The sequence below is a fragment of the Aythya ferina genome (genome assembly GCF_964211825.1).
Source record: "Aythya ferina genome assembly, chromosome: 22".
In the NCBI taxonomy this organism is placed as follows: domain Eukaryota; kingdom Metazoa; phylum Chordata; class Aves; order Anseriformes; family Anatidae; genus Aythya; species Aythya ferina.
In genome coordinates this window covers 387,603-410,473 of record NC_140320.1, presented here as the reverse complement: position 1 = coordinate 410,473, position 22,871 = coordinate 387,603, and the positions used below count along the sequence as shown (strand labels likewise).

Below are 22,871 nucleotides of genomic sequence, written 5' to 3'. Positions count from 1 at the left end.
TTGTGTCACTGTCCCCGTGCTGCCTCATCGCTCCTCATGCGGCAGGCAGGGTGACAGCGGGTCTGGGTGGCGGCTGCGCCCTGAGCCATGGCCACGGGAGCTGGTGGAGCCACGGGACGAGGCGCTGCCAGTGGTGGAGCAGCCATGGGCCAGGAAGGAGGGCTTGCTGTAGGGGACGATGTCACCTGCAGGGGAGGGAACAGTGCTGGTGGCAGCCTCCACCCTGACACTTGTTGTTGTGATCGGCTCCCCAGGAGGGCTTACCCTGGCGGGGTGGGCGATGGGCAGCCTTGCGCTCAGCACCGCTTGGCTCCTGGCTGGGGGTCTCACCTGGGGGCGGCAGTGGTGGCGGCGGCAGGTCTGCTGCAGGGAGGGAGCGGGGGCTGAGTGCCACGGGTGGCCCCTGCCCTCCCCCCCGGACACCCACTCACCTCCTAGATGCTGCTCCCGGCGGTAGCGGCTTCCTTTGGGCTTCGGGCGACTTTTCAGGGTCTCTGAGCGGGTTTTCCCTGGGAGTGATGGAGCATCAGACCCCTGCCCCGATGGTGAGACACCCCCAGCCCTTGCACTGGCACCCCAGGGCTCACCTGTGCCATGGGGGCGGTGGGCTCGGGGCATGTGGCCCTCGCTTGTGTCTGGGCCATGGGAGCTCAGTGGGGGGCTTGGTGGTGGTCCTGCGCTGTGGGGGGGCCTCCTGGGAAAGAGGGAGGGGTGATGTGGGGCTGGGGATCATCGACACTGCCTGAAAGGGGTGGGGAAGTGGGGGGAGCATAGAGGACCCCCCCGTGCTGTGCTGGTGGCCTGGCAGCACAGCTGGATTGCAAAGCTGCAGCCAGCTTGCACGGTGGCAGCACAGCCGGGTGGTGCTGCCCTGTCTGGACCTCAGAGTTACGCCCGGACCGCGGTGCCGTGTCCCCGTTGTGCTATGTCACGACAGGACATCGGGTGAGGCAGCCTGAGCAAGTGGCATCTCCTACCGGGGCAGGCGGGGGCTGTTGAAGCGGTGGGGGCTGCAGATGTCCTCGCGGGGTGCAGGTGCCAGCACGGCAGGGGACCAGCAGCCGGCAGGGGTGGCAGGTGAGGAGGCGGTGGGCTGAAGGACGTCCTCCCCAAGGGGACACCGGTCCTCCAGCCCCAAGCTGCAGGGGGCACAGGGTGGGTGCTGGGGCCAGCGTGCCACAGCCCCCCTGGCCACATGCACTTACCTGCCCTCCTCATCTTCTTCCTCCACCACCTCCTCCTCTTCCTCTTCCTCCTTCTTCACCTCTTCCTCCTCAGCGTACTGGCTGAGCTCGCTGGCTGAGGGTGGCGGGGGCAGCAGCTCCGTCCAGCTCAGCTTGGGCGTTTGCACCGCTTTCCCCAGTTTTTTCCCTTTGGGGTTAGGGACGTGGGGCTGCAGAGACAGGGATGCCCCACAACGTCCCCACATCCCCCTGGCACTGCCATGGCCCTACCGTGCTCGGGGCGGCCGGGGGCCAGGTGGGTGTACAGGGTGGCCAGTGGCTCGAGGCCGTGCTGCGAGCAGGGACGGTGGAAGGTGCGCAGCTCCTCGCCGCCCACCTCGATGCTGCTGTAGATGGGTCCCTCGGTGGCCCCTGCCCCAAATGGCTCCGTCTGGGCGATGTAGCGGGAGATGCCAGCCTCTGCAGAGCATGGCTGGCCCTGTCAGAACTGGCTTCCACCCCCAGCCCCTTGCCAGCCCCCACCCTGAGCTGACCCCTCACCGTTGTAGTATCTCTCAGCAGTGTCCAGGCTGCTGGTGCCACCACCACACCACGCGTCCACCAGCCACGGGTGACCACCAACGGCAGCCCTGTGAGGACACAGGCTGAAAGGGCATCCCCGGGTGGGCTGCAGTTCCCAGTGGGCCGTGCTATTACCTGGGGCTGCCACGCGCCGGAGCCGGGGTGTGCAGAAAGGTGAGCGCAGAGAGAGATGGAGGCTGGGCCGAGAGTGCAGTGGGGCCACGGCAGGTCCCTGCAGCACCCATAGGTGCACCCGTGGGCGCATAGGCGAAGGAGGCTGCAAGGAGACGAACCCTGTGTGGGCGCTGGGGACAAGTGGATCTGGGACACCCAGGGCCGTGCCCGTGCCCGTGCCCGTACCCGTGAAGTGGCTCAGTTCCTTCCTCCTCCGGCGGCGGCCATAGAGCCAGGCACCAAAGCCAGCGAGGACAAGCCAGCAGGCACCGCCAATGCCAGCGATGAAGGCTGGCCTCCTCGCCATCTCCGCCAAGTGCTCAGCCACACCACCCCGGCCTACTGGCCCTGCTTCCCGCTCCACAGGAGGTGCTGCAAGCAGAGGGGGAACCAGCAGGTTCCGAGGAGCCAACCACAGCACCCACCACAAGGAGGACCCCTGTAGCCCCCACCCGTCGGTCCTGCACAGTGCAGGGGCACTCACCAATATGGATGGGGACAGGTGCACTGCGAGCACCCACACCCGCGCCGGTGGCCGCTGCCACCTCAGCATGATAGGGGACACCAGGCACTAGCCCCTGCAGCACCGTTGCCAGCACCGTCCCCTCCACACTCTGGTTGATGTGGAATCGGCTCTCGTTGCCCAGGCACCAGATCTGGTGGGGGGATGCATCTTTATGGTGGGGGGGGGGCAGAGGGAAACGTGGGGTGTGATGGGGACGTGGAATGCAGTGAGGGCTTGAGAGACGATGGGAATAATGCTTGTGATAAAGGTGTGAAACGAGATGGAGATGCGGGATGTGATGGGGATACAGGATTCAGTGGGGACGTGGGATGGGCTGGAGATGTAGGATGAAATGGGGATGTGGGATGCAACAAGAATGCGATGAGAATGTGGGATGTGATGGGGATGTGGGCCCCTGCTGGCCCCACTTACCCGATAGTCACGAATGACACCATTCTGCTCAGCCAGCGGTGGCGGCTGCCATGAGATGCGGACACTGGTGCCATTCCCCACTGCACTGACAGCCCGTGGTGGGGCACTGGGGGCTGTAGGGCAACGCGGGGTGTCATGACCGTGCTGTCCCATATCCCCGCATCCTATTCCCACACTCACCCGCCTCTGGGGTGCGCAGGGCACGCACAGCACTGTCAGGACCGTGGAGATGGTGGAAGTAGGGCCGCACCTTCACCTCGTAGTCCTGGCCGCGGCGCAGCCCAGTGAGCAGGGCACCCCGCTCGCCCGGTGCCCGCACGTCCCGTGCCTCCCAGCGCCCACCACGCCGCCGGTACAGCACCTGGTAGCCCTGCACAAGAGGCGATGGGGGCTCCACCTGGGGACACAAGAGATGGGAACAGGGTAGGGGGGTTATGGGATGTGCTGCATCATGTCCCCCTCCTCTCCCACCGTGTCCCTGCACTCACAGTCCAGGAGAGGCGGACGGCACCTGGTGGCAGCACCACTGGCTCCTGCAGGTGCACGGCCACTTGCGCAAGCTCCGTTGGCACCTGCTGAGGGTTCAGGCCTGGCTGCGTGGGGCTGGCATCTGCCAAAAAGCAGGATGGTGTTGGGTGCATGGCCACAGTGAGGCACCAAAGGGTCCCTTTGCACCTCTTCTGGGTCTCACCTTGGGTGCGGATGGGCTCTGAGACTCCGCTGGGGTCGCTGAGCCCATGGGCACTGACTGCCCGCACCAGGAAGAGGTAGACAGTGTCAGGGACAAGGCCACTCACAGTGTGTGTCTCGCCCTCCACGTTGGCTGCCACTGTCTTCCACGGGCCACCTGCTGCCTCACTGCCAGGGGACAAAGGTGACCCATGGCAGGGTGGCACTGGGCCACCAGGTCCCCACTGAACCTGGAGGGGGCAGCTGTGGGATACCTGAAAGCTTCCACAACATAGGTGACAGTTGTGCCACTGCTTTGCTCATTCCCTTTCCAGCTCAGGGTAACACTGCTTTTAGTGACGTTGGTGACCAGAGGGGTGGAGGGTGGCTGGGGGAGGATGGCAGGCTCTGGGGGTGGTGGGGAAAGTCCAGATCCATCACCTGTGAGGAGAGGTGCTGAGACCCATGGCAGCTGCTTCTCCAGTCCCATGGCTTCCCTGGTCCCACAGCATCCCCACAACTCACCTTGCACCTGCAGGGTCCCACTCCAACGCGTCTCACCCATTGAGCTGGTGGCCACACACTCATACTGCCCCGAGTCTGTCACCTGCAAAGGGAAGAGCTCCTGCCCCATTGTCCTGAGCAGCCATCACCCTGGGCACCCAGCACCTTGGGCACCCACCACCCCTTGTACCCCACTCCCCATCTCAGCCCCCCCCCCGGTCCTTCAGGGCTCTCCCCAGCAGGATGGCTCACCCGCAGGCTGCTGATCTGCAGGGTGCCATTCTCCAGCAGGCTGGTGCGGGTCTCGGGGCCTGGTATGGCCCGGCCGTCCTTCAGCCACCCCACGTGGGGCTGGGGGTCACCGGCCACCCAGCAGGGCAGCCACACCGTGGCCCCCACTGGCAGCACTGTGTGGTTGGCGGGGCCCCAGTGGATGACAGGTGGCCCATGCTCAGTGGGTGCTGCAGGGTGGGGGAAATATCCAAATGAACCCCCACCCCTTCCCTGACACAGTTCAGCAGGTGTGCTGAAAACGCACATTTTCTGCTTGACCTGGCGCCCACCTACCCGCCTCCACCTCCAGCAGTGCCTTGGCCAGGACGCTACCGGCCACACTGATGGCCTGGCACAGGTAATAGCCTGCGTCGGTCGGCTGGACGGCAGCGATGGTCATGGCACCACCGGGGGCTACCGAAAAGCGGCTGGCTGTTTGGGGAGGCTGGCCCGGGAACAGCAGCGTCTGGGGGAGGAAGGGAGGCAAAGCTCTGCTGTGTGGTGGGGGCGGGGGTGTTGGAGGTCTGGGGACAGTGAAGGGGACAGACCTGGCTGCCTTCCTTCTGCCAAAACACGGCTGGTGGCGGATTGCCTGTGGTCTCACACTGGAAGGTCACGCTGTGGCCAGGGGGGACGCTCTGGTTATGGGGCCAGGTGACAAGCTGGGGGGGCACTGGTACAGGGGGGAGACAGAAAGAAAAGGGGGGGTTGCATACTTGCAAGCATGCTGGGGTGCTCCTAAGGGGTCCCCCCTTACCGCGCACGATGAGGGTGCCTGAGGCCTCTGACTTGCCCACGCTGTTCTCAGCCACACAGGTGTAGGTGCCCTCATCTTCCACACGCACCTGGCTGATCCTCAGGGTGTTGTCAGCCAGCAGCTCCCACCTGGGGAGGACCCCCCAAGCCCACGGCACCAGCAGGGCACCAGGGTGCCACAAGGGTGCCATGGGGACATGGGGTGTGATGGGGATGTGGGATGTGAGGGGGACATGGTGGGAGATGCAGGATGCAAGCAGGGATGTGGTTGCAATATGGAACCATTGTGTTGGGGATGTGGAATGTGAAGGGGAGGCACCATGTGATAAGGATGTAGGTGTGGTGGAGATACAGGATGCAAGGATGTGGAATGCGATGGGGATGTGGGATGCAGTGAGGACATGGGATGAGGTACCAGCACACCCAGCCCCATTACAGATGCCCATCCCAGCACCGGCTGTGGCAACCTCTGTGCCAGCCCCTCGCCCACCACTTACCTTCCTGGTGGCAGCTCACCGTCCTCCTTGCGCCAGCGGGCTGTGGGCTGGGGGTCCCCCAGTGCCTCACAGGGGAACTCAGCCATCTCGTCCACCAGGACCGCTTGGTTTAGTGGCCACTTGCTGAATGTGGGGCGTTCTGTGGGGCAGCTGCTGTCTGTCACAGCCCTGCCACCCCCAGCACCCCAAAAAACACATCCTCACCCCCACGCACCGAAGACCACCAGCTCAGCCGGCTCGCTGTCCCGCTCCCCCACCATGTTGGTGGCCACGCAGATGTAGATGCCAGCATCGCTCTTGTGTGTGGTGGCCATCATCAGCTTCCCACCACGGATCTGCCAGGAAGCCAAGCTCAGCCAGGGCCCAAACACCAACCCTGGTTTTTGGGGACCACCCTGTCCCTCACCGTGATGCGCTCATCCTTGTCATTGAGCAGGGCACCGTTCTTCTTCCATGAGACAGTGGGCTCAGGGTGACCACGGGGTGGAACACACTCAAGGACGGCCGGCTCACCCACCGCCACCACCACATCCCCAGGGGGCTGCCGGAAATCATCCCGCAGCACTGGGAGGGGAGGGATGCCACAGTGTCAGCCCTGCCTCAGTTTCCCCATCTGTATGCTCCTTCTGCAGCAGGAACCCCTTTTGTGGGCAAAAAATACCCTTTCCCAGCATGGAAATGATTTCCCAGGGTACAGCAATAAACCCAGTGATGCTGCAGTTAATGTTTGCATGATCAAGGAGCAATTCTGGTGCTTAATCCAAGCCCAGTGCAGACTGTCCCCCATTGTGCATCCACCCCCATCCTTCTCGTGTCCCCCATCACCCCCAAACCCTGGTCCTGGGGCTTGTTCCCAGTGCTGACACCCAGCCCTGCAGGACCCCAGGGGGCCACCGAGCCACCCAACAAAGCGAGGGAAGCCAGGGGATGCCACCAGGTACAATATTTTCACTTGTTTTCATTTAGCAGCATCAGGGCTGGGGGGAGGGGGGGGCGGGAGGGTGGCGGTGTTCATCCCCTCATCCAGCAGCAGCCCAGATCAGAGGTGACAACAGGGAAACTGAGGGGGGCTGGAAGACCCCTGATATCCCCCAATGCCCCTCCAAATGACCCGTTCCTCATGACATTTTCCAGTACTGACCAGGGCAGCAGCTCTGCCCCAAGCCAGTGGCTGGGAAAAGGGGGTGGCAGCATGGAGGATGCTCACCAGCCACCTCCAGTGAGGCATTCCTGCTGGTGGCTTCACCCAGGTAGTTCCTGGCCACACAGACATAGACGCCCTCGTCAGGTTTGCCACGGCGGCCGTGGATGATGCGGAGGAAGAAGAGAGAGCCGCTGGGCAGCAGCGTGCGGTGGGAGCGGGGGTCTTCACGGTCTGTCTCCACCCGCTCACCGTCCTTGTACCACTCGATGGTGGGCGGGGGGCGTCCTTCTGCCTTGCAGCTCAGTGTGGCTGGCTCACCCTTGGACACCAGCAGGTCTGAGGGGTGCTCCACGATGCGGGGTGCCGAGTCCTCCAGCTGTGGGTGGGACCCTGAGGAAGTGTGTTGCATACCCTGAGGATGCTCAGCCCCCAGGAGGTGAGATGAAGTGAGTCCAGGGCTCAGCTGGCAGTGGGGAGGGCTCCCGTGCATCCTCCGCCCCCCCATGTCACTCCTGTGTGTGACCCTTCCCTGTGTGGACTGGGGGCTGGGAGCAAGGCCATGAGAGTATAGGGCAGGAGATGTGGAGATGGGGACATAGATAGGGATAGAGACAGGATGGAAATGGGAGAGGGAGAGAGGGAGGGAGAGGGGGAGTCAGGACGAGGATTGGAATGGGGATGGGGACAAGGACAGGGTTGGGCATGAGAATGGGGACTAGAATGGGGACAAGGACAAGAACAGGGATGAGGATGGGGACAAGGACGGGAACGGGAGAAAGGACGGGGATGGGGACAGTGACAGGGAGGGGGACACATGTCCTGGCCTGGGAAGGATGCTGGACCAGAAAGCCTGGGCAGTGGAGGAGAAGAGAAGGGTAGTCAGGGCCCACAGTGTGCGGGCACCGTCCCAGGAATGGTGGACCGGCAGGGCAGGGTAGTGGCTGCAGCCGGGGGGGGTCAGCAATTAAGGGGTCTGTACCAAAGAGCTCAGTGCAGCATGGTTTGTCCCTGTTTGGTACTTTTGGTGCCTGCTTCCCCTGGGATGTGGCACACCAGGAGTTGGTGACATTAAGTTGCAGAAAATGTTTGGTTTTAATTTAAAAAAAAAAAAAAAGCCTCCCCTCCCCATCAAGTCTGTTTCTCAATGAATGCAGGGAAATCCCTATCGTTAAGGCAGGAGAATTAATTAACGCTCATTAATGCTGGTGCCTGCATTGATTTGTACCAAGCCAGAGTTCAGAGCAGCATTTGCCACACAGAGACCCCCAAACTGGAGCGGGCCAAGAAATCCCAGCCCCTCGGTGAGCCCTTCGGGAGTTAATTAAAGAGCGGGACTTTAATGACGCCCCAGCCCCGGCTTCCTCCAGTCTGTGACCGAGTGGCACGGCCCGCTGTGTCCCCAGGGCCACCAACGGTGTGTCCCGACGGGTCCCCCAGTGCCATTTCGGCGTGCCCCAGCGCCGGCGCTGCAGTTCGGGCTTCGGTCACGGAGTGTCACTGCTGTCACACGCAGATGGGCTGGGGGGGGGGTGCGTGCGGGTAAGTGGCACCGAGCGCCGGGAGGGTTACCCCTGCGGGACAGAGGGAAGCCCTTGGCGAGAGGGATGTGCTGCCGTGGGGACGGGATGCTGCGGAGTTCCAGGCACCCCGAGGGGCGCTGCTGGGCGCGGGGCTAATTGGGACGAGCAGGGGGTTCGAGCCGGGCCCCTTGCCGAGCCCAGCCGGCTGCGATGGGACAAGGGGCTCCCGCAGGGGGGCTCCTGCAGCAGAGCTCCCCATCCCTGATCGGTCCGCCCTGACCCAAACGGAGCAAAACTTTTGGGCGCAAAGAGAGGGAAGAGAGGGGAAGAACTCAAAAAGTGCTCTAAATGCAGCCGGCCCCCCGTCCCTCCGGTACCGCCTCTGCCCCGGAGACCCTCCCGGCTCGGGGAGCGCAGTGGCTTTGGGAATACGAGAGTGGCCTCGGTTTGGGGTACAGAGACGATTTGGGAACATGCGGCGCTCCCGGCTCGGGGTCGCAGGGTCGGTTTGGGAAACACGGATCTTGTCTGGGGATGTGAAGCCGCTCCCAGTCACAGGACAAGGAACAGGCTTTGGAAAATGGGGCTGCTCTGGGGACACGGGACGGATCCGCGTGTGAGGACGCGGGGCCGGTCCCCGTTCAGGTCCCGGGTCGGGGCTGGGGGCTGCGCGCTGCTTCCAGCGGCGGGGCCGGGACGGCGGGGCCGGGACGGCGGGGCTAGGCGCGTACCGTTGCCGGCGGTGAAGTTGTGGAGGTCGAGCGCGGTGATGCTGCCGTTGAGGCCGAGCAGCAGCTCGGAGGAGTTGGACATCTCGGACGCCAGCGAGTCCGCGAACAGGTTCATCTGCAGCAGCGTCTTCAGCAGGTACCGCAGCATGCTGGCACGGCTCGGCACGGCCCGGCACGGCCGGACCCGGCACGGCCTGGCCGGATCCGGCACGGCACGACTCGGCTCAGCTCGGCACTGCCAGACCAGAACAGCACGGCAAGACTCAGCACGGCAAGACTCGGCTCGGCTCGGCTCGGCTCGGCACCGCCCCCCGGTCCCGGCGGGGAGCGGGGGCGAGGCCAGCGAGAAGCGGAGAGTGGGGCACAGAGGTGGGGGGCGGAGAGAAAAGGGGGGGGGACCCGGGGAGCGGCGGTCACCCTTGGAGGGGGGGCAGGGGGGTCCTGAGCTACTCCCCCCAGCCGAGGGGGATGGAGGGAGGAGGAGGACGAAGGGGACGAAGATGCTGCTGGGGAGCCCAGGACGATCCCCCAATATGCCGGGTCCCGCCTCTGCCGTCACCCCCTGCTCTGCCTTTGCAAAACGCCTCTCAAATTCATAATTGGCAATTAGCGGATTTATTAATGCGACGGGCTACCGTGTGAAGCAATGCACCTTTTCGGAGCTGGCTGCTCCCGGCGCTAATTGGAGCCTGAGCATGGCCCCCCAGCTGCATCCCCCTGGCGTGAGAAGGGGCTCGTTAGGGTGGCACTAATGACCAGGCTGGAAAAGCACAAAGCTGCGGCTGGCGAGGGGGTGGGGGCAGCGAGGGGGCTTGGGGTGTGCGGGCAGGATGGGAAGAGGTGGCTGGGAAGAGGAACGGGTGATGGGGAGACAGCTGGGTGACATCTGTGTGCACATCTGGAGGCGCCTGTGCTCTCCCCTTGCCACAAATCTGGAAGAAGCGGCCACCAGGCACACACATCTGGATGCACACCTACAGATGAAAGGGGGCCTGTGCAGCTCAGCTCATCTGGGGTACGAATGTGCTCCAACACTGGTTCACATCTGAAGGCTTTTTCGGGCCATTGTGCACAGCTGGGAGACAGCAGGCTTTTATGATTCAGAACTGGGGTGCAGCTGGTGTGCACAGCTGCAAGGCGTTGTGTGCACCCACAGCTGGATGGGTCCCTGGTGCCACAGCCGTGCACATAGATGCAGGCACCTTTGTGTTGAAGTGCACACTCACCTCTGGAGAGCAGCATACTTTGAATTTGTGTGCATCTGGAGCCATGACAATGTTTAGCTGCTTTCAACTGGATGTGAAAATAGGATCTGGGTGAGTTCACATCTGGCCGTACATCTGGAGGGCTCTGGAGAACAGGCACACACATGGAGCTGTGCTGGAGGTCACAGGTGTACATCTAGAGGGGTGCAGAGATGTGCAGGCGTGCACAACTGGAGGGGCACGGGTTGTGCACACATCTGGTGGCATACTGGCATGTGCATTGGATGCACATCTGGATTTCTGGGGCCCTCTGGCACATCCGTGAACACCTGGGAGCCACTCCACCTCTTTCAGCCCCAGCCAGGAAAGTCACTGCTGCGACCACAGAGCTCCTATCTGGGCATCTGCAGGGCCATGCATTATTCATGCCTCCTCTTCTTCATGGGCAAGAAGAGAAAGCAAATAAATATTAATTTAATAGTAACACAAAGCTTTTCCATTTCTCCTGCTGGGCTTTCAGCAGTCCAGGGACTCCTGGTAGGAAAAAGTGGAAATAAATTACCTGCAGAATAACAGGTTTATCCAACTCTAACAATTCTCTGCATTGGTAATTGAAAGTGGTGCCGGAATATTTAATGCCATGGCATCTTCCCTCCCTGAGCCTGGGGTTTCTGTGTGCCCCGGAAAGCCAAGCAGCGAGGACAGGGCATCTCCAGCATCTCCTTGGCCATGAAAGAGAGTAGAGGAGCATGTTAATCCCCTCTAAGGTGGTGACAAGCTGTGCACTGGGGATCCCACAGCTACCCGTCCCCAGAGAGCTTTTGGACCTCTTTTAATGGAGTGCTCTGAAGAGTTTTTAATGTGAATCCGAGGGTTTTGGGAGCCCTGGGGATTAAAGCACCCAGCCCTGGCTTGTTGGAAATCCTCCACATTAACCCTGCTCTGGGTCACCCCAGGCCTAAGACAGGGGTGAGAGGCTCCTGAGGGCGGCACATGCAGATCCAGCCCCCAAAACCTCCTCTTGGGACGGGGGAAGCAGACAAAGGAACCACTTCGTCCCGGCAGCTAATCCCCCGATTTGTCCCTGTTAATCAGATGGGCAAACAGCGAGCACGGGGTGGTGCTGGGGGCATTGCCTCCTTGTTAGCAGATTTATTATCGCCGCCGCGCTGCCTAATTGTCCTTTAATTCGGCGATTAGTGGCTGTTTGCGCAGGGCTTGGGTGCCGCTCGGGCGTGGTTGAAAATCGCTCCTCAGAATTTTTGCATCAGGCTAGGACAGGGTGAGGCTCTCCCCAGGCTTTGCCTCCGTGTCCCTCTTTATTTCAGCAGTCTCTGTCCCCGCCTTTCCCAACCCTCTGCGGCGTTGCCGAATGGCATCGGGGTGGGGAAACTGAGGCACGGAGCCGCAAGGTGGGAGCCGGGCGGGCCGGAGCTGAGTAATGACAAGCGACAAGGCATTTGTATGGGCAAACGAGCGGCTGGGAGCCCCCATGCCGATGCGGGGGATGTAAATCCCGCACAGCCCGGCTATTAGCATACCCCCGGGGAGCTCCCTGCTATCGCCTGTGTCGGCGGCTGCCTGGAAATGCGGCGCGTTGAATATTTATACAGGGCACGGGACGCCGTGCCAGGGAGGAGGGCCCCGGGCACAACAAGGGGGAAGAGACGGGGCGCTTTAGGTGGTGACACTGGGGTGTTGGAGAAGAGCAAAGCGGGGTGTCTTAGGGGATGCTTTAGGATGATGCTGGGAAGTGTAGTGGGATGCTGCAGGGGCGATAATGGCATGTTTTAGGGGATAATGCCCGGAGGCTTTAGGAGATGGTGCTTTAGAGGAGTGGGTGATGCTTTAGAGGAGTGTGTGGGGGGGATGCTTTAGGGAGTAACACTTCAGGGTTGATGTAGGTTGCTTTAGAGGAGTGTACTGGGATGTTTTAGGTGATGACACTGAGATGCTGTAGAAGATGATGCCAGGGTGCTTTAGACCATGAAGCTGGGATGGTTTTGGAGGGCAAACTGGTGTGCTTTAGGTGATGATTCCAGCGTGCTTTAGGAGAGGATGGTGTGATGATTTAGGGGATGATGCCAGGAAGCTTTAGAAGATACTGCTGGGATGCTTTAGTTGAGCACGCGGGGATGCCTTAGGGGAAGACACTGAGATGCTCCAGGAAATTATTCTGGGATGCACCAAGGGATAACAAGGGATGTTTTAGGAGATGATACTGGGATGCTTTAGAGGAGGGTGGTCAGATGCTTTAGGGGATGATGCTAGGATGCTTTCAGTGAGCACACTGGGATGCTTTAAGTGAGTGCTTTAGGAGCTGACACTGAGCTGCTTTAGGAGATGATGCCATGATAAACCAAGGGAGGATACCAGGATGTTTTAGGGGATGATGCTGGGATGTTTTCAGTGAGCACACTGGGATACTTTGTAGGCTGCTGCTGGGATGCTTTGTGGGAAGATTCTGGAGTGCCTTAGAGGAGTGGTGTTGGGATGTCTTCTCCCCATGCCTGGCAGGCGCAGCAGGGCAGTGAGTCAGGGGCTCCTTGCAGGGCATCACAACCCACCTCATTACCACTGCCTTTGGGAAGCCAGAGCCCATGTGTTCTCGAGATGAGCAGCTTGGTGTATATTAACATCCCATTTCCACCTCTTTAATACAGAGTTTGCCCGGATCATTCATCAGCCGGGCCTCCCTTCAGGGCCAGGGGAACCAGGCAGAGCCCAGCAGCTGGGTCACAGCGAGCAGTGAGGGCTGCGTGTCCCTGAAGCCAGGTCTAACAGGTAGTGGCTCATGTGCGAATCGCTGCTTTGGGGCTGGCGCATCATTGGGAAAGGCGCTATCAAAGCTGTGCTTAATTGGGTGGAAGGGTTGTTTGCATGGCCACTAATGGGGGATCAGAGGGCCAGGGACTGATCGCTGACGGCCATACAAAGGCAACCAATTACTTGCTTGTCTGCATTATGTATTAACCCATCTGGGGCTGGGATATTGGCTTTGAAAGGGAGACAAAGGCAGAGGCGTGACAGTCCGCCCCCACCAAAGAAGCTTGCCTGGGTCCCTTTGTGCGTAGGACTGGGCAGCTGGATGCTGCCTCCTCCTCCTCCTTCTCCTCCTCCTCCTCACCATTGCCCATTGGGATGTGGCCCCCGGGGGTGTCCCCAGGCGCAGTGGCAGTGTGCTGCCTTGCTTGGCATCCCCACGTCCTCCTAAATATTGCATCACCACCGCAGGCATCCAACGCCTTTTATCTCCTTTCATCAGACCTTGCTCTTTGCTGCCCACTGCCACATGACAGGAAAACCCATTCGAGCTTCTGCTTTAATTGACATCAGCCACCACCACTGCTAATAAGTTTACACTTCTTTTCATCAACATGCTTTTGCAGTGGGAGGTTAATTATGAACAGGTCAGTAAATAGCAGTAAACACTAGTTCAGGAATATCTAATGGCTTGCCCACTTGTCTCTTTGGTAATTGTTAATTATCATGATTGGGTTGGAAGGGTGGTGTGAGCGAGGTGCTGGGGTCCCCAGGGTGGCAGTATGGCCACTGGCTGTTTGTCCCTCATCCATGTGTCTCCAAAGCTGCCTAGTGAGTGCACAGGTGATGCCAGCTGAGAACGGCCACTGGTCGTCATACGGGTGAGCCTGGCCTTGCATGCTGAGCACCTGCACCAGCACCTTCCAGCATGGCTGGAAACACCCCCAGAGACACCACAACAGCAACTGTGTGTTGTGGTCAATAGATGAACTGCTTGGGTTTGGTGTCACTGCAATGAAAGAGACATGGTTCATTCTCTTAACACCAGTACCAATCCAGACTGTGTGGCTGGGGTGCCTTCATGGTGGCATTTCAGACCCTGCATCCATCTCTAATTAAATTAATCCTGACCAATGTATACTGCCAGCGGTGCTGGTTGATGCGATGCAATGTGAACGCTCACCCAGCTGGTGCCAAGCTCGGTCTGCATCTTGCTGCTGCTCAGCAAAAGATGGCACAGTCTTTTTTTTTTTTTTTTCTAATTGTATTTCCCTGCTTTTCCCAATTAAACGGAGCTTCAAATGAAATAGAAAAGTTGAGGGAAGATGAAATTAGCACCAGTTAACAGGGAGTGAGCTTTTTGCTGGTATGGGGGCAACCCCAGAGATTCTGGCTCCCATTTGTACCCCTTTCCCCCCCATTACACTAAGAATCCCTCTAATTTGCCTCTGTCCTGAGATATCTGGGAGCAAAGTAAGTGCCTGCAGGGTGGCCAAGGATGGGCACAACTCACTACAGGAATGATTAGCACTGCTGACGAGGCCCTTGGCAAGGCAAGGAGGGGGACAAGCCCCATGCCAACATTTCATTTGCAAATGGTCAAACAGCCCTAATGGAGATGCAGGGCTGCATCGCAATCAGCTGCTCTAGAGGAATAATGAATTTTTCAATACGTAATTAACTGTTAACCTCATTTGCATCCCTCCCCTCCGCCTGCTCCCCTGCATTATGGAGAGCCCCTCTAATTGTGTTCTGATTAGCTCGGAATGGGGTGTGTGTGTGTGGGGGGGGGGGGGGATGTGTGTGTGAGCAGTGCCGAGGGGGGGGGAAGGGTGGATGGTAACAGGGACACTCGGGCTTGGGCACAGGAACACCCAGCACTGAGGATGTGCGTCAATGGCTGCATAGTTTGGGGCACGCCAGCAGGGGTGGTGATGGGTGCAACCCTTTGGGGACACTTCAGCAGTTGGCACGTCCCTTTGGGAACCCAGCTGTGGGGACAAACTGTCAGGGACTGAGGTGGGGATATCTGTCTGGGGACCTGGATTTGGGGACGCACAGCAAGGCAGGCAGTGGGGGCATCCATCAGGGGACGCACTGGGAGGGTTTCAGTGTGTGCGTCCCTTTGGACACCCTTTGGGGACATGCTAGCAAGGGCATGCATCCCATGGGGGATGTGTTGCAGGGCTGGCAGTGGGTGTACCCCTTTGGGGACACACTGGCAGTGGGTGCACCCATTTAGGGACATGTCACAGGGCTGGCAGGCTGGCACAAATCTAGGCACACATTGCAGGGCTGGCAGCAAGTGCACCCCTCTGGGGACACACTGGCAGTGGGTGCACCCCTTGGGGACACTCGACATCCCACTGGGTGCCCCTTGCTCCCCATCGCTGCTCACAAAGAGCCCCGTGTTCCTGTGCCCTGACAGCATCCCCTCGCTGGAGTGGAGGCGTTTAATGTATTCCAGCGCCTGCAGCTCATGAAATTTGTAATGCCACAACCGCGGTAATCCCTGTAATTAGAATTGGATAATTACGGCTCTGATTGCTCCCGGGCCGCTCCCTGCCAGATGTGCTGCAGCAGCCGGGGGGGGGCCACCGCCCCCCCTCCCCCCCCAGTCCTGCCTGAAGAGCTGCCTTTTGCCAAACACGGGTTTGTTTAACCAACACGACGCTAATTAAAGCATTTTGTTTAACGGGCTGCGCGATGGGGGGGGGACGCCGAGGATGGAGCCAGGCAGCGCCAACCCGTAGGGACCCGAAAAGGGGGCTCGGGGAGGGTCCCAGGAGAAGGGCGAGGCGCGGAGCCGGCCCCTGCTGCCCTTCGTTAGCGCCCCCCGAGCTCATCAATCAAGGCCGGGAAGGGCCCCTCTGCCCGCAGCCGCTTTAATTGGGGGCTCGGCGGGGGGGCGGCTGCGGGGCACACGCGGCGCCTTCTGCGCGGCGGCACCCCGGGGTAGCGCGCGAGACAGGCCCCGCCCCTCGAGTCAAGCCCCGCCCCCTAGAGACACGCCCCGCCCGGTTAGGACTCGCCCCCGCTGACAAAAGCCCCGCCCTGTCCGCTTAACCACGCCCCCTCCTCGCAGGACCACGCCTCGCATCCAGCGAAGCCCCGCCCCCGCCAGCCGCGGCCACGCCCCGTCTTCTAGCCACGCCCCCCTCTGCGCCACGCCCCCTCCGCGGTCCTCTCGACTCGGGGCCGCCGGAAGGCCCTCCCGAGGGGAGCCCGCGCGTCACTTCCGCCCGCTCGGTCCGGCAGCTCCAATATGGCGGCGTCCTGCGGTTCCTCGCAGCTCCCCGCCGCCGAGCCGCCGCTGAAGATCCCCAAGATGGAGGTGCTGTCGCCGGGCTCGCCGGGCGCGCTGAGCGACGGCAACCCCAGCCTCTCCGACCCGTCCACCCCCAGCGGCGCCTCCCCGCTCGGCCCGGGGCCGGCGGCCGGCGGGGCCGGGCTGGGGGGCGGCGGCGGCGCGGGGGGCCGCGGCGGGGCCTCGCCCTCCGTCTCCTTCTCGCCGGGCGGCGCCGCCGCGGCCGCCGCCGCCGCCGCTTGCCGCGGCATGTCCTGGACGCCGGCGGAGACCAACGCGCTCATCGCCGTGTGGGGCAACGAGCGGCTGGTGGAGGCGCGCTACCAGCAGCTGGAGGGCGCCGGCACCGTGTTCGGCAGCAAGGCCCCCGGGCCCGCCATGTACGAGCGCGTCTCCCGCGCGCTGGCCGAGCTGGGCTACGAGCGCACCCCCTCGCAGTGCCGGGAGCGCATCAAGGTACCCCCGGCCGCTCCCGGGCACCGGGGGGGGCGGCGGGCCCGGGGGGGGGGAGGGGAGGCCGCAGGAGGGCGACGGTATCTCCTGTCCCGGGGACTCGGGGTCGTGCGAGTCCCCCCGGCTGTTCGCTTCTCCTTGCGTGGAGCCCCCCGGCAGCGTTGCAGGGCTGCGGGCGCTGCTGTGCCCTCGGGGTTCGGCCCTTAGGTTCCCCTCGAGTGGGCAGGTAGCAGCAGCCTCTTTAGGGGTCGGCCGCGGGAGGCCCCGCGGCACCTTCCCGTGGGTGTGCCAGGCAGCCCTAGGTCCTTCTGCAGAGTCCCACGGCCCTGGGTGGGTTGGATTAGTCCCCTGATGCGTCCTCCAGCGGCCCTTGGCCAGCAGTGGGGTGGTGTTGGCAGCCCTGTGGGAAAGGGAGCTTCTGCAGTGCTGAGGAACGGTGTGGGTTCAGGTTGGCTGTGTTGAGTGTGCAGTCCTTCCGTGGTTTGGGGTTCATTTCACAGATGAGAAGCTCTCTCTGGGTTATGACCACGCAGAGCATGCTGCAATCTCAGAAAGCTTCTCTGACAATTAAGCTGTGTTACAGCTGTGTTTCCTTTGGTGGTAGGTTTTAGAGGGTTGAGTTTCCAATCGCATCATTCCCTAGCGAAAAGGAAGAGGTTGGGTTCCATCTGGGAGTAGATACTCAGTGTGCCATGCTTTTACAAAGGGAGCTGCGTTGAGGACCACATGGTGGGGTGGAAGGGACGGCAACGGGTTGTGCAATGGGCAGGCAGTGGTGCCCCAGCAGTGCCCGCAGTCCATAAGAACCGCTAGAGGTTTCAGTTCATAAGTGTGAATGAAACTCAGCAAATTAAATGCTCTGAGTTCCCTCAAGGCTTTTGTTTTACCCTCTTATAACCCATTGGGTCTTCTGTGCAGTCACTTGAAATGTTGATTGATTAAAAAATAACATCTTGTTATCTCTTGTTACTGCTGGGGATCAGCAAGGACGTTTGCTCCTCTGTGCCTTGTTTTAGCCACTAAACACAGCTGTGCTGGCCCATCCTGTCTGGAACTGTCCAGGCACATGTACCCAGGTCTTTGATTTGCAAAGTATGTGGAGTAAGGGACTCTGTAATTCTGCAGTACTGATAAAGAAGACCAGTAGCAGTTATGTCTTGTAGGCAATTACACGTGCTGCTGAGCATCCTGAGAGATGCTCAGGAATAAGCAAGAAGGGGACTTGCCTTCAACATCTACCTGATAATTAGATCAGCATGCATCTTTGGAAAGATGATTGAAATGAAGCAAAGCCCCTTCCTAAGGATGTAACGGTTACTAAATATATTTTCGCGTGTCATCTTTTTGTCTCCATGCATTTGCTGTTTAGGGCTTAATTCCCCAAACGCATCAAAATGCTTTTGAGAGAAATGTTGTTTTTAAGCAGATACTTCATCCACTGCAAAACTTCTCAAAGTCCCTTGTTTTCTGAGCAACTTCCAACGTAAATTGTTTCTTCCACAAAACTGGGACACTTTGGGTTTTGCTAGAGTCCAATGCATGATGGAAAAACTACTTCAGGTAGTTTTCCTCACCGCGAAGGCTCTGATGATTTTTAGTTGTTGCAGCAGCTCCTGCAGAGGTTGTTGAGGACTGCTACCGTAATTCTGACTGTAGGTTCTGCAAGCAGTTGCCTCATGGGATGCAAAGCGAGAGAGAAGCAAGGAGAAGCCTTGCTACCAGAGCAGCCCAGAGCTGGCCATCCTGGTCATACAATGCTTTGGGAGGATGCTGGTCAAGGGCTGTGGCTGGTGAAAGATCTCCTCTTCCCAGCAGTTGACTACTTTACTGCAGGAGAGACTTCTCCCCCATTGAGAAGTGCTTCAACAGATTTGTTGTCAATGAAATGCTTAAGTTGCAAAGAAACCATAAGTTGTGTTTTCATATGTATGTATCAAAGAGTTTAGAGGGAATGAAAGACTACGAGGCTTTTACTTTTCATGTTGTCGTAGCTTCAAGAGCACCTCTTGAAAGATCTGTCAGGCATTTGTCTACAGATTCTTCTAGATCGATGCACCGTGCGTCCTCATGGAGTCTGAAATAACATACCCCACAGCATCTGGTTAAAAGGCTCAACATAAAGGGGCTGTCTGTTTTCCATTGACATGCTGTCCTAGACTATTTGGTCATGGGCTTTCTGCCAGCACGGCCAGGTGAACAGCAGCAGTTTGATGTCAGCAAGGAAGGCTCCTCATTGCAGGCTTTCATCATCCTGTGCACGTCCTGGAGCAGGGCTAATGTCTTACCCTGTGCCCAGTGGTGAGGTCCTGCTGGTGCCCGAGTTTTTGTATATCCTGGATCCATGCTGGTGTGAGGGTCTTTACCGCTGTGGTCTTGGAGATGCAAAAACATTGTGATGGTGGAGCTTTAACAAAGCCTTCGGGCTTGCAGTAGGTTTTTCAAGAATTGCTGTAAAATGAGCGCTCTTTGAAAGCTGAGGTTTTTGAGAGAGCCAAGAGTTGACATTGTTACGGGAATTATTGAAGTAGTTGCAGTAGCTGCTGCCAATCCTAAAATCCTGTTTTTTTGTAGAATTCCAGGCAGAATTGGCTGCTTGGCTCTTTCATGCTCAACCGAGGGTGAAAATCACTTCTGGATGCAGAGTGGTTGATGTTTGAAGGTGCTCTTAAGATGGAGCGTGAAGACTTGGACTTGCTGCGGGAACAAGGGCAGGTCACAGGTACTTCATAGTCTTATGCTGTCGGTCGTCAGAGCTAAAAGCAGAGCCAAGGGTGGTGGTGATGAATGAATGCTTAGTTGCATCATTCCACTTGCCTACTTGTAGTCATAATGTTCTATATTTCCATGACTTTATAAGATACTTTGACTTAATGTCCCTCAAGGGAGAGTACTGTAAGTATTTGCTGATTGATCATAAGTGTAAATCATGCTTAAAATGTTTTGGACCTGACTTACCTTATAAATACATTTTAGATAAGAACTCTCTATTGGCTTTCTTCAGGACACCTCATTTCTGGGCTCTGCCAAATCTTGAAAAGTGAGTTAGAAATGAGTGGAAAGGAAAAAGTCACCTCTCTGAAGAACAAAGTTTTCCAGTTCTCCAGTTGTATCACATATATGCGTTATCTTCTAATTCAAACAGGATGTAAAGTAAGGTCCCAGTTCAGATCTTCTCTGTTTCTTAACATCTGCATGTGGTTTTCTGCACATAAGCAGTGCTGGTCTGCAGTCTGGAAATGAGACTGCTGTTCAGTTTGGCCACTCCTGAGTGTCTGTTTCAGATTTGGGGATTCACACGTAATGGTTCCAACAACTATTCCTAGTTTATTTCTGCAGAAAGAGACCTTGAGCCTGACTTCATTGCTCTGATGTGTGTGGACAAGTTAGCTCAGCGATCAGGAACTGCAGAAGAACTGAAGCATCTTGATTTCTGCCGGTTGGGTTCCCAGAAGCTGTGTTGTGCTCCATAGTTTCCTCATCCTGGCATGCCAAGCTGTATCCTTAATCATGACTTGTTTGGTAATATGCTCCGACTGTTCCTACGACTGTGGTCTCACAGCTCTTGTTAAAGAATTGTTTACTAAAACACATGTGCTTTTCCTCCAGCCCTGCTCCTCTTTGCGAAGTATGTTTTTACTCAGAAATGATAATGAGGGAATTAGCCTGGCTCAGCGTCTGTGTGTCCTGAAACTGGTCCCTCTATGCAGCGGTGTGGAGCACCTTCAGCTCTTCAGTTTGACCTTATAACTATTTTTTAAAAGCAAAGGAATGGGATATTTTGCAAAACCCTTTCCGGATTTATATGCAGTAACTTCTGTTTTGTGCCCTTCACCTAGCAGTGCTGTTACTTCAGCCAGAGGGCAGACGGTTAGCTACTGACTGGGGTTGCAAAGGGCAGAGGCTGTCAACTGCAGAAAAATGAGCTTTCACTTAGTGCTCTGAAGTTTCCATATGACGGCCAAAAAAGCTGATATATCCAATATGTATGTTCTGTCATCACTTTCAGTCACATAATGCACATGAACATCGCCGTTTCATCCTCTTCCAACCTCTGCGTATGGCTGCGATGTCTGGCAGAGGTGGATGCTCTAGGGAAGTGCAGATGAGCTCAGGCTTTATGGTTGCCACTGACCAGTGTGGCATAGCATGAGCCATGCAAGTCAAGGACAATTTTCAGGAAATTATTTCATTTTTTTAAAGGATTGTTCTATAAGTCCTGCAGCTGTTTTTCAGTACTGGAGCTTGTGCATTTTTAAATCTGCAGAAAAATAATTTGTTTCTGCTGTGTGCATCTTCCTTTATCAAAGGTGAAATCAAAGACTTACTGTCCTTACAGTGCTTCGTTTAGCTGGGCTGTGAGTATTTCAGTACTAGAAGTTCACTGGCTGCAATTGCAGCTAGCAACCCTCTCTCGAGCAAAGAAATCGCTCCTTAAAAGTTGCAGTTCAGCAGTTGGGAGACTGTTAAAATGAATTCAGGGTCATTCTTAATTTGTCGTTTCTTCAGTTCCCATGTAAAATTGGGAAAGCATGGGTTCTGCTTTTATTTAGTCGCTGAGATGCTGAAATTTGTTTGCCTCTCCCAGAAGTGGGTGCCAAGTTGTTCATTCAAAGAACAGACCTAGTATCTAACTCTCAGCTGGGACAACTCACAAGTTCTGCTGCTGATTGCAAACTTGCTGCCCTCATGTTTGACTTCACATGCACAGTGACCTGCCTGTCACCCTGGACAGGTTACTGGAGATTCTGTTGGGTTGTGGTTGTCCGCAAATACATGATTTGTTTTGCAAAGAAAAAAAAAACCAAAACACCTTGAAGACACTTGTTCCATGCTTTCACATGGAGAATGTAGGCACAGAGGGGGGAAGTGAATGCCACTAACCCACATGAAACACAATGGAGTGAAAAATTATGCTTGAATATCAGCTGTTCACGTTCTCTTGCTTTATAAGTAAAACGATGATGACAGGGGCTTACTTTAATGTGGCTGTGGTTTTTGCTGCTTTACAATGTAAACAATCTATTTTAAAATCTTTGTAGCATGAAGTTGTTTTTAAGGAAGGAAATGCTGTGCTAACCAGACTGTCTCAGAAGAGACTCCTGTAGTAATCTAGTTTGACCTTCTGCATGATGCAGGAGATTAAATTTCATCATTGGGCTCAATAACCTAAAGCAGTGGCTGTCTCTTAGTTTGAAGATTTCAGAGGATGGAGTATCAGTACCTTTAGTAGCAACCCATCCGAACAATTACCTTCAGAACAGCTTTGCCTTCTATTAATTTACATGTTTTACCTTTGTCTTCTGTTTGTTACCTTCTCTCCTGTTATCTCAGGCTGAGATCCTTGTCCTTGTGGTTCTACTCACTGAGATGTGCACAGGCAGTGTTCAAGTCACCTCTTGATCTTTCTTTGGCTTAGATTCAGACGACTTTAGTTTTCCAGGCTAGGTCATTTCTTGCAGTTCCTGTTCTGAATCCTCTCCAAGAACTCACTTCTTGCTGGAGAATCTTACAGACCCCAGTAGGTGGGAGCAACTTTCTGTTGACATTTATAAGCTGGAAAAAAAAAATACACTCTTCAGTGACAAAGAACAGATTTATTTGCTTTACTCCTTCTCGGATGTATTATGGTACTGCAGTAGAGAAGCATCTCTGGAAGATGTCAGCATCATGTGGAGTGAACCCTCTTGCGTAGCAGCTGTATCTGTCTACTTTGGCTGGGCTACTTGCTGTAGTGTATTTGCAGAGTGGTGTTGTGCTCTTCTCCATCTGTCTTGCTTTGCACGTGCCGGACAAGTATCTTTACTGTCCAGTAACTTCTGCTGTCTTTTTGGGAATGAAGTACCTAATTATCCTGCTGACACACATAGTTGAGACCAGGAACTCATTGCAGAGGGACAAACTGGTTAAATTTTATTTTTCCCCAAAGTCTTGTAGGTGGTGTATTACCTTTACAGCTTGGTTCACATCTCACAACTTGGCTGGCAGAGATGGAAGAGCAAAAAGCATGGAGGAAGAAAATCCAGTTGCTGTAACAGAGCTGGCAGAAGTTAGCCATGGAAGGAGACCTGTTGCCAGAATGCTGTCTCAAGCCATTCAGGGAGGTAGGTTAGCACCGCAGGCCAGATTGCCTTTTTTCTGGAAGGCAGCTCTGCCAGCTGCACTTTTGTAGTGGTTCTATGATGCAGATGTGCAC

General features: G+C 57.1%; 2 protein-coding genes across 17 annotated transcripts in view; one reads left to right on the top strand and one right to left on the bottom strand.

Annotated features, from left to right (window-relative positions):
• Window positions 1-8: 8 nt before the first annotated feature.
• On the bottom strand, window positions 9-9,207 carry LOC311422420 (roundabout homolog 3-like). The gene is made up of 23 exons (XM_084495444.1): window positions 8,951-9,207; window positions 6,763-7,089; window positions 5,962-6,119; window positions 5,770-5,890; window positions 5,556-5,694; window positions 5,060-5,187; window positions 4,851-4,975; window positions 4,597-4,768; window positions 4,282-4,490; window positions 3,801-4,132; window positions 3,345-3,714; window positions 3,037-3,253; window positions 2,857-2,969; window positions 2,404-2,575; window positions 2,106-2,291; window positions 1,881-2,022; window positions 1,725-1,813; window positions 1,455-1,643; window positions 1,206-1,371; window positions 978-1,139; window positions 432-694; window positions 265-363; window positions 9-185 (listed from the first exon to the last, which is right to left on the bottom strand). The coding sequence occupies exons 1-23, from the start codon at window positions 9,096-9,098 to the stop codon at window positions 25-27; spliced, it is 4,188 nt and encodes a 1,395-aa protein (XP_084351570.1). The 5' UTR covers window positions 9,099-9,207; the 3' UTR covers window positions 9-24.
• Window positions 9,208-16,159: 6,952 nt separating this feature from the next.
• The window catches only part of MSANTD2 (Myb/SANT DNA binding domain containing 2), a 29,349-nt gene continuing 22,637 nt past the window's right edge, over window positions 16,160-22,871 (top strand). For 8 of the 16 annotated variants that reach the window (XR_014685329.1, XR_014685330.1, XR_014685331.1 and 5 more), the window contains exon 1: window positions 16,160-16,681. Coding sequence is in view for 8 of the 16 variants with exons in the window: in XM_084495438.1 (XP_084351564.1) it covers window positions 16,184-16,681 (498 nt within the window). In the remaining 8 variants the exon portion in view is untranslated. Of the gene's footprint in view, window positions 16,682-16,776; window positions 22,780-22,871 lie in introns of those variants that run through there. The other 8 variants (XR_014685332.1, XR_014685333.1, XM_084495440.1 and 5 more) reach the window with 6 other exon arrangements.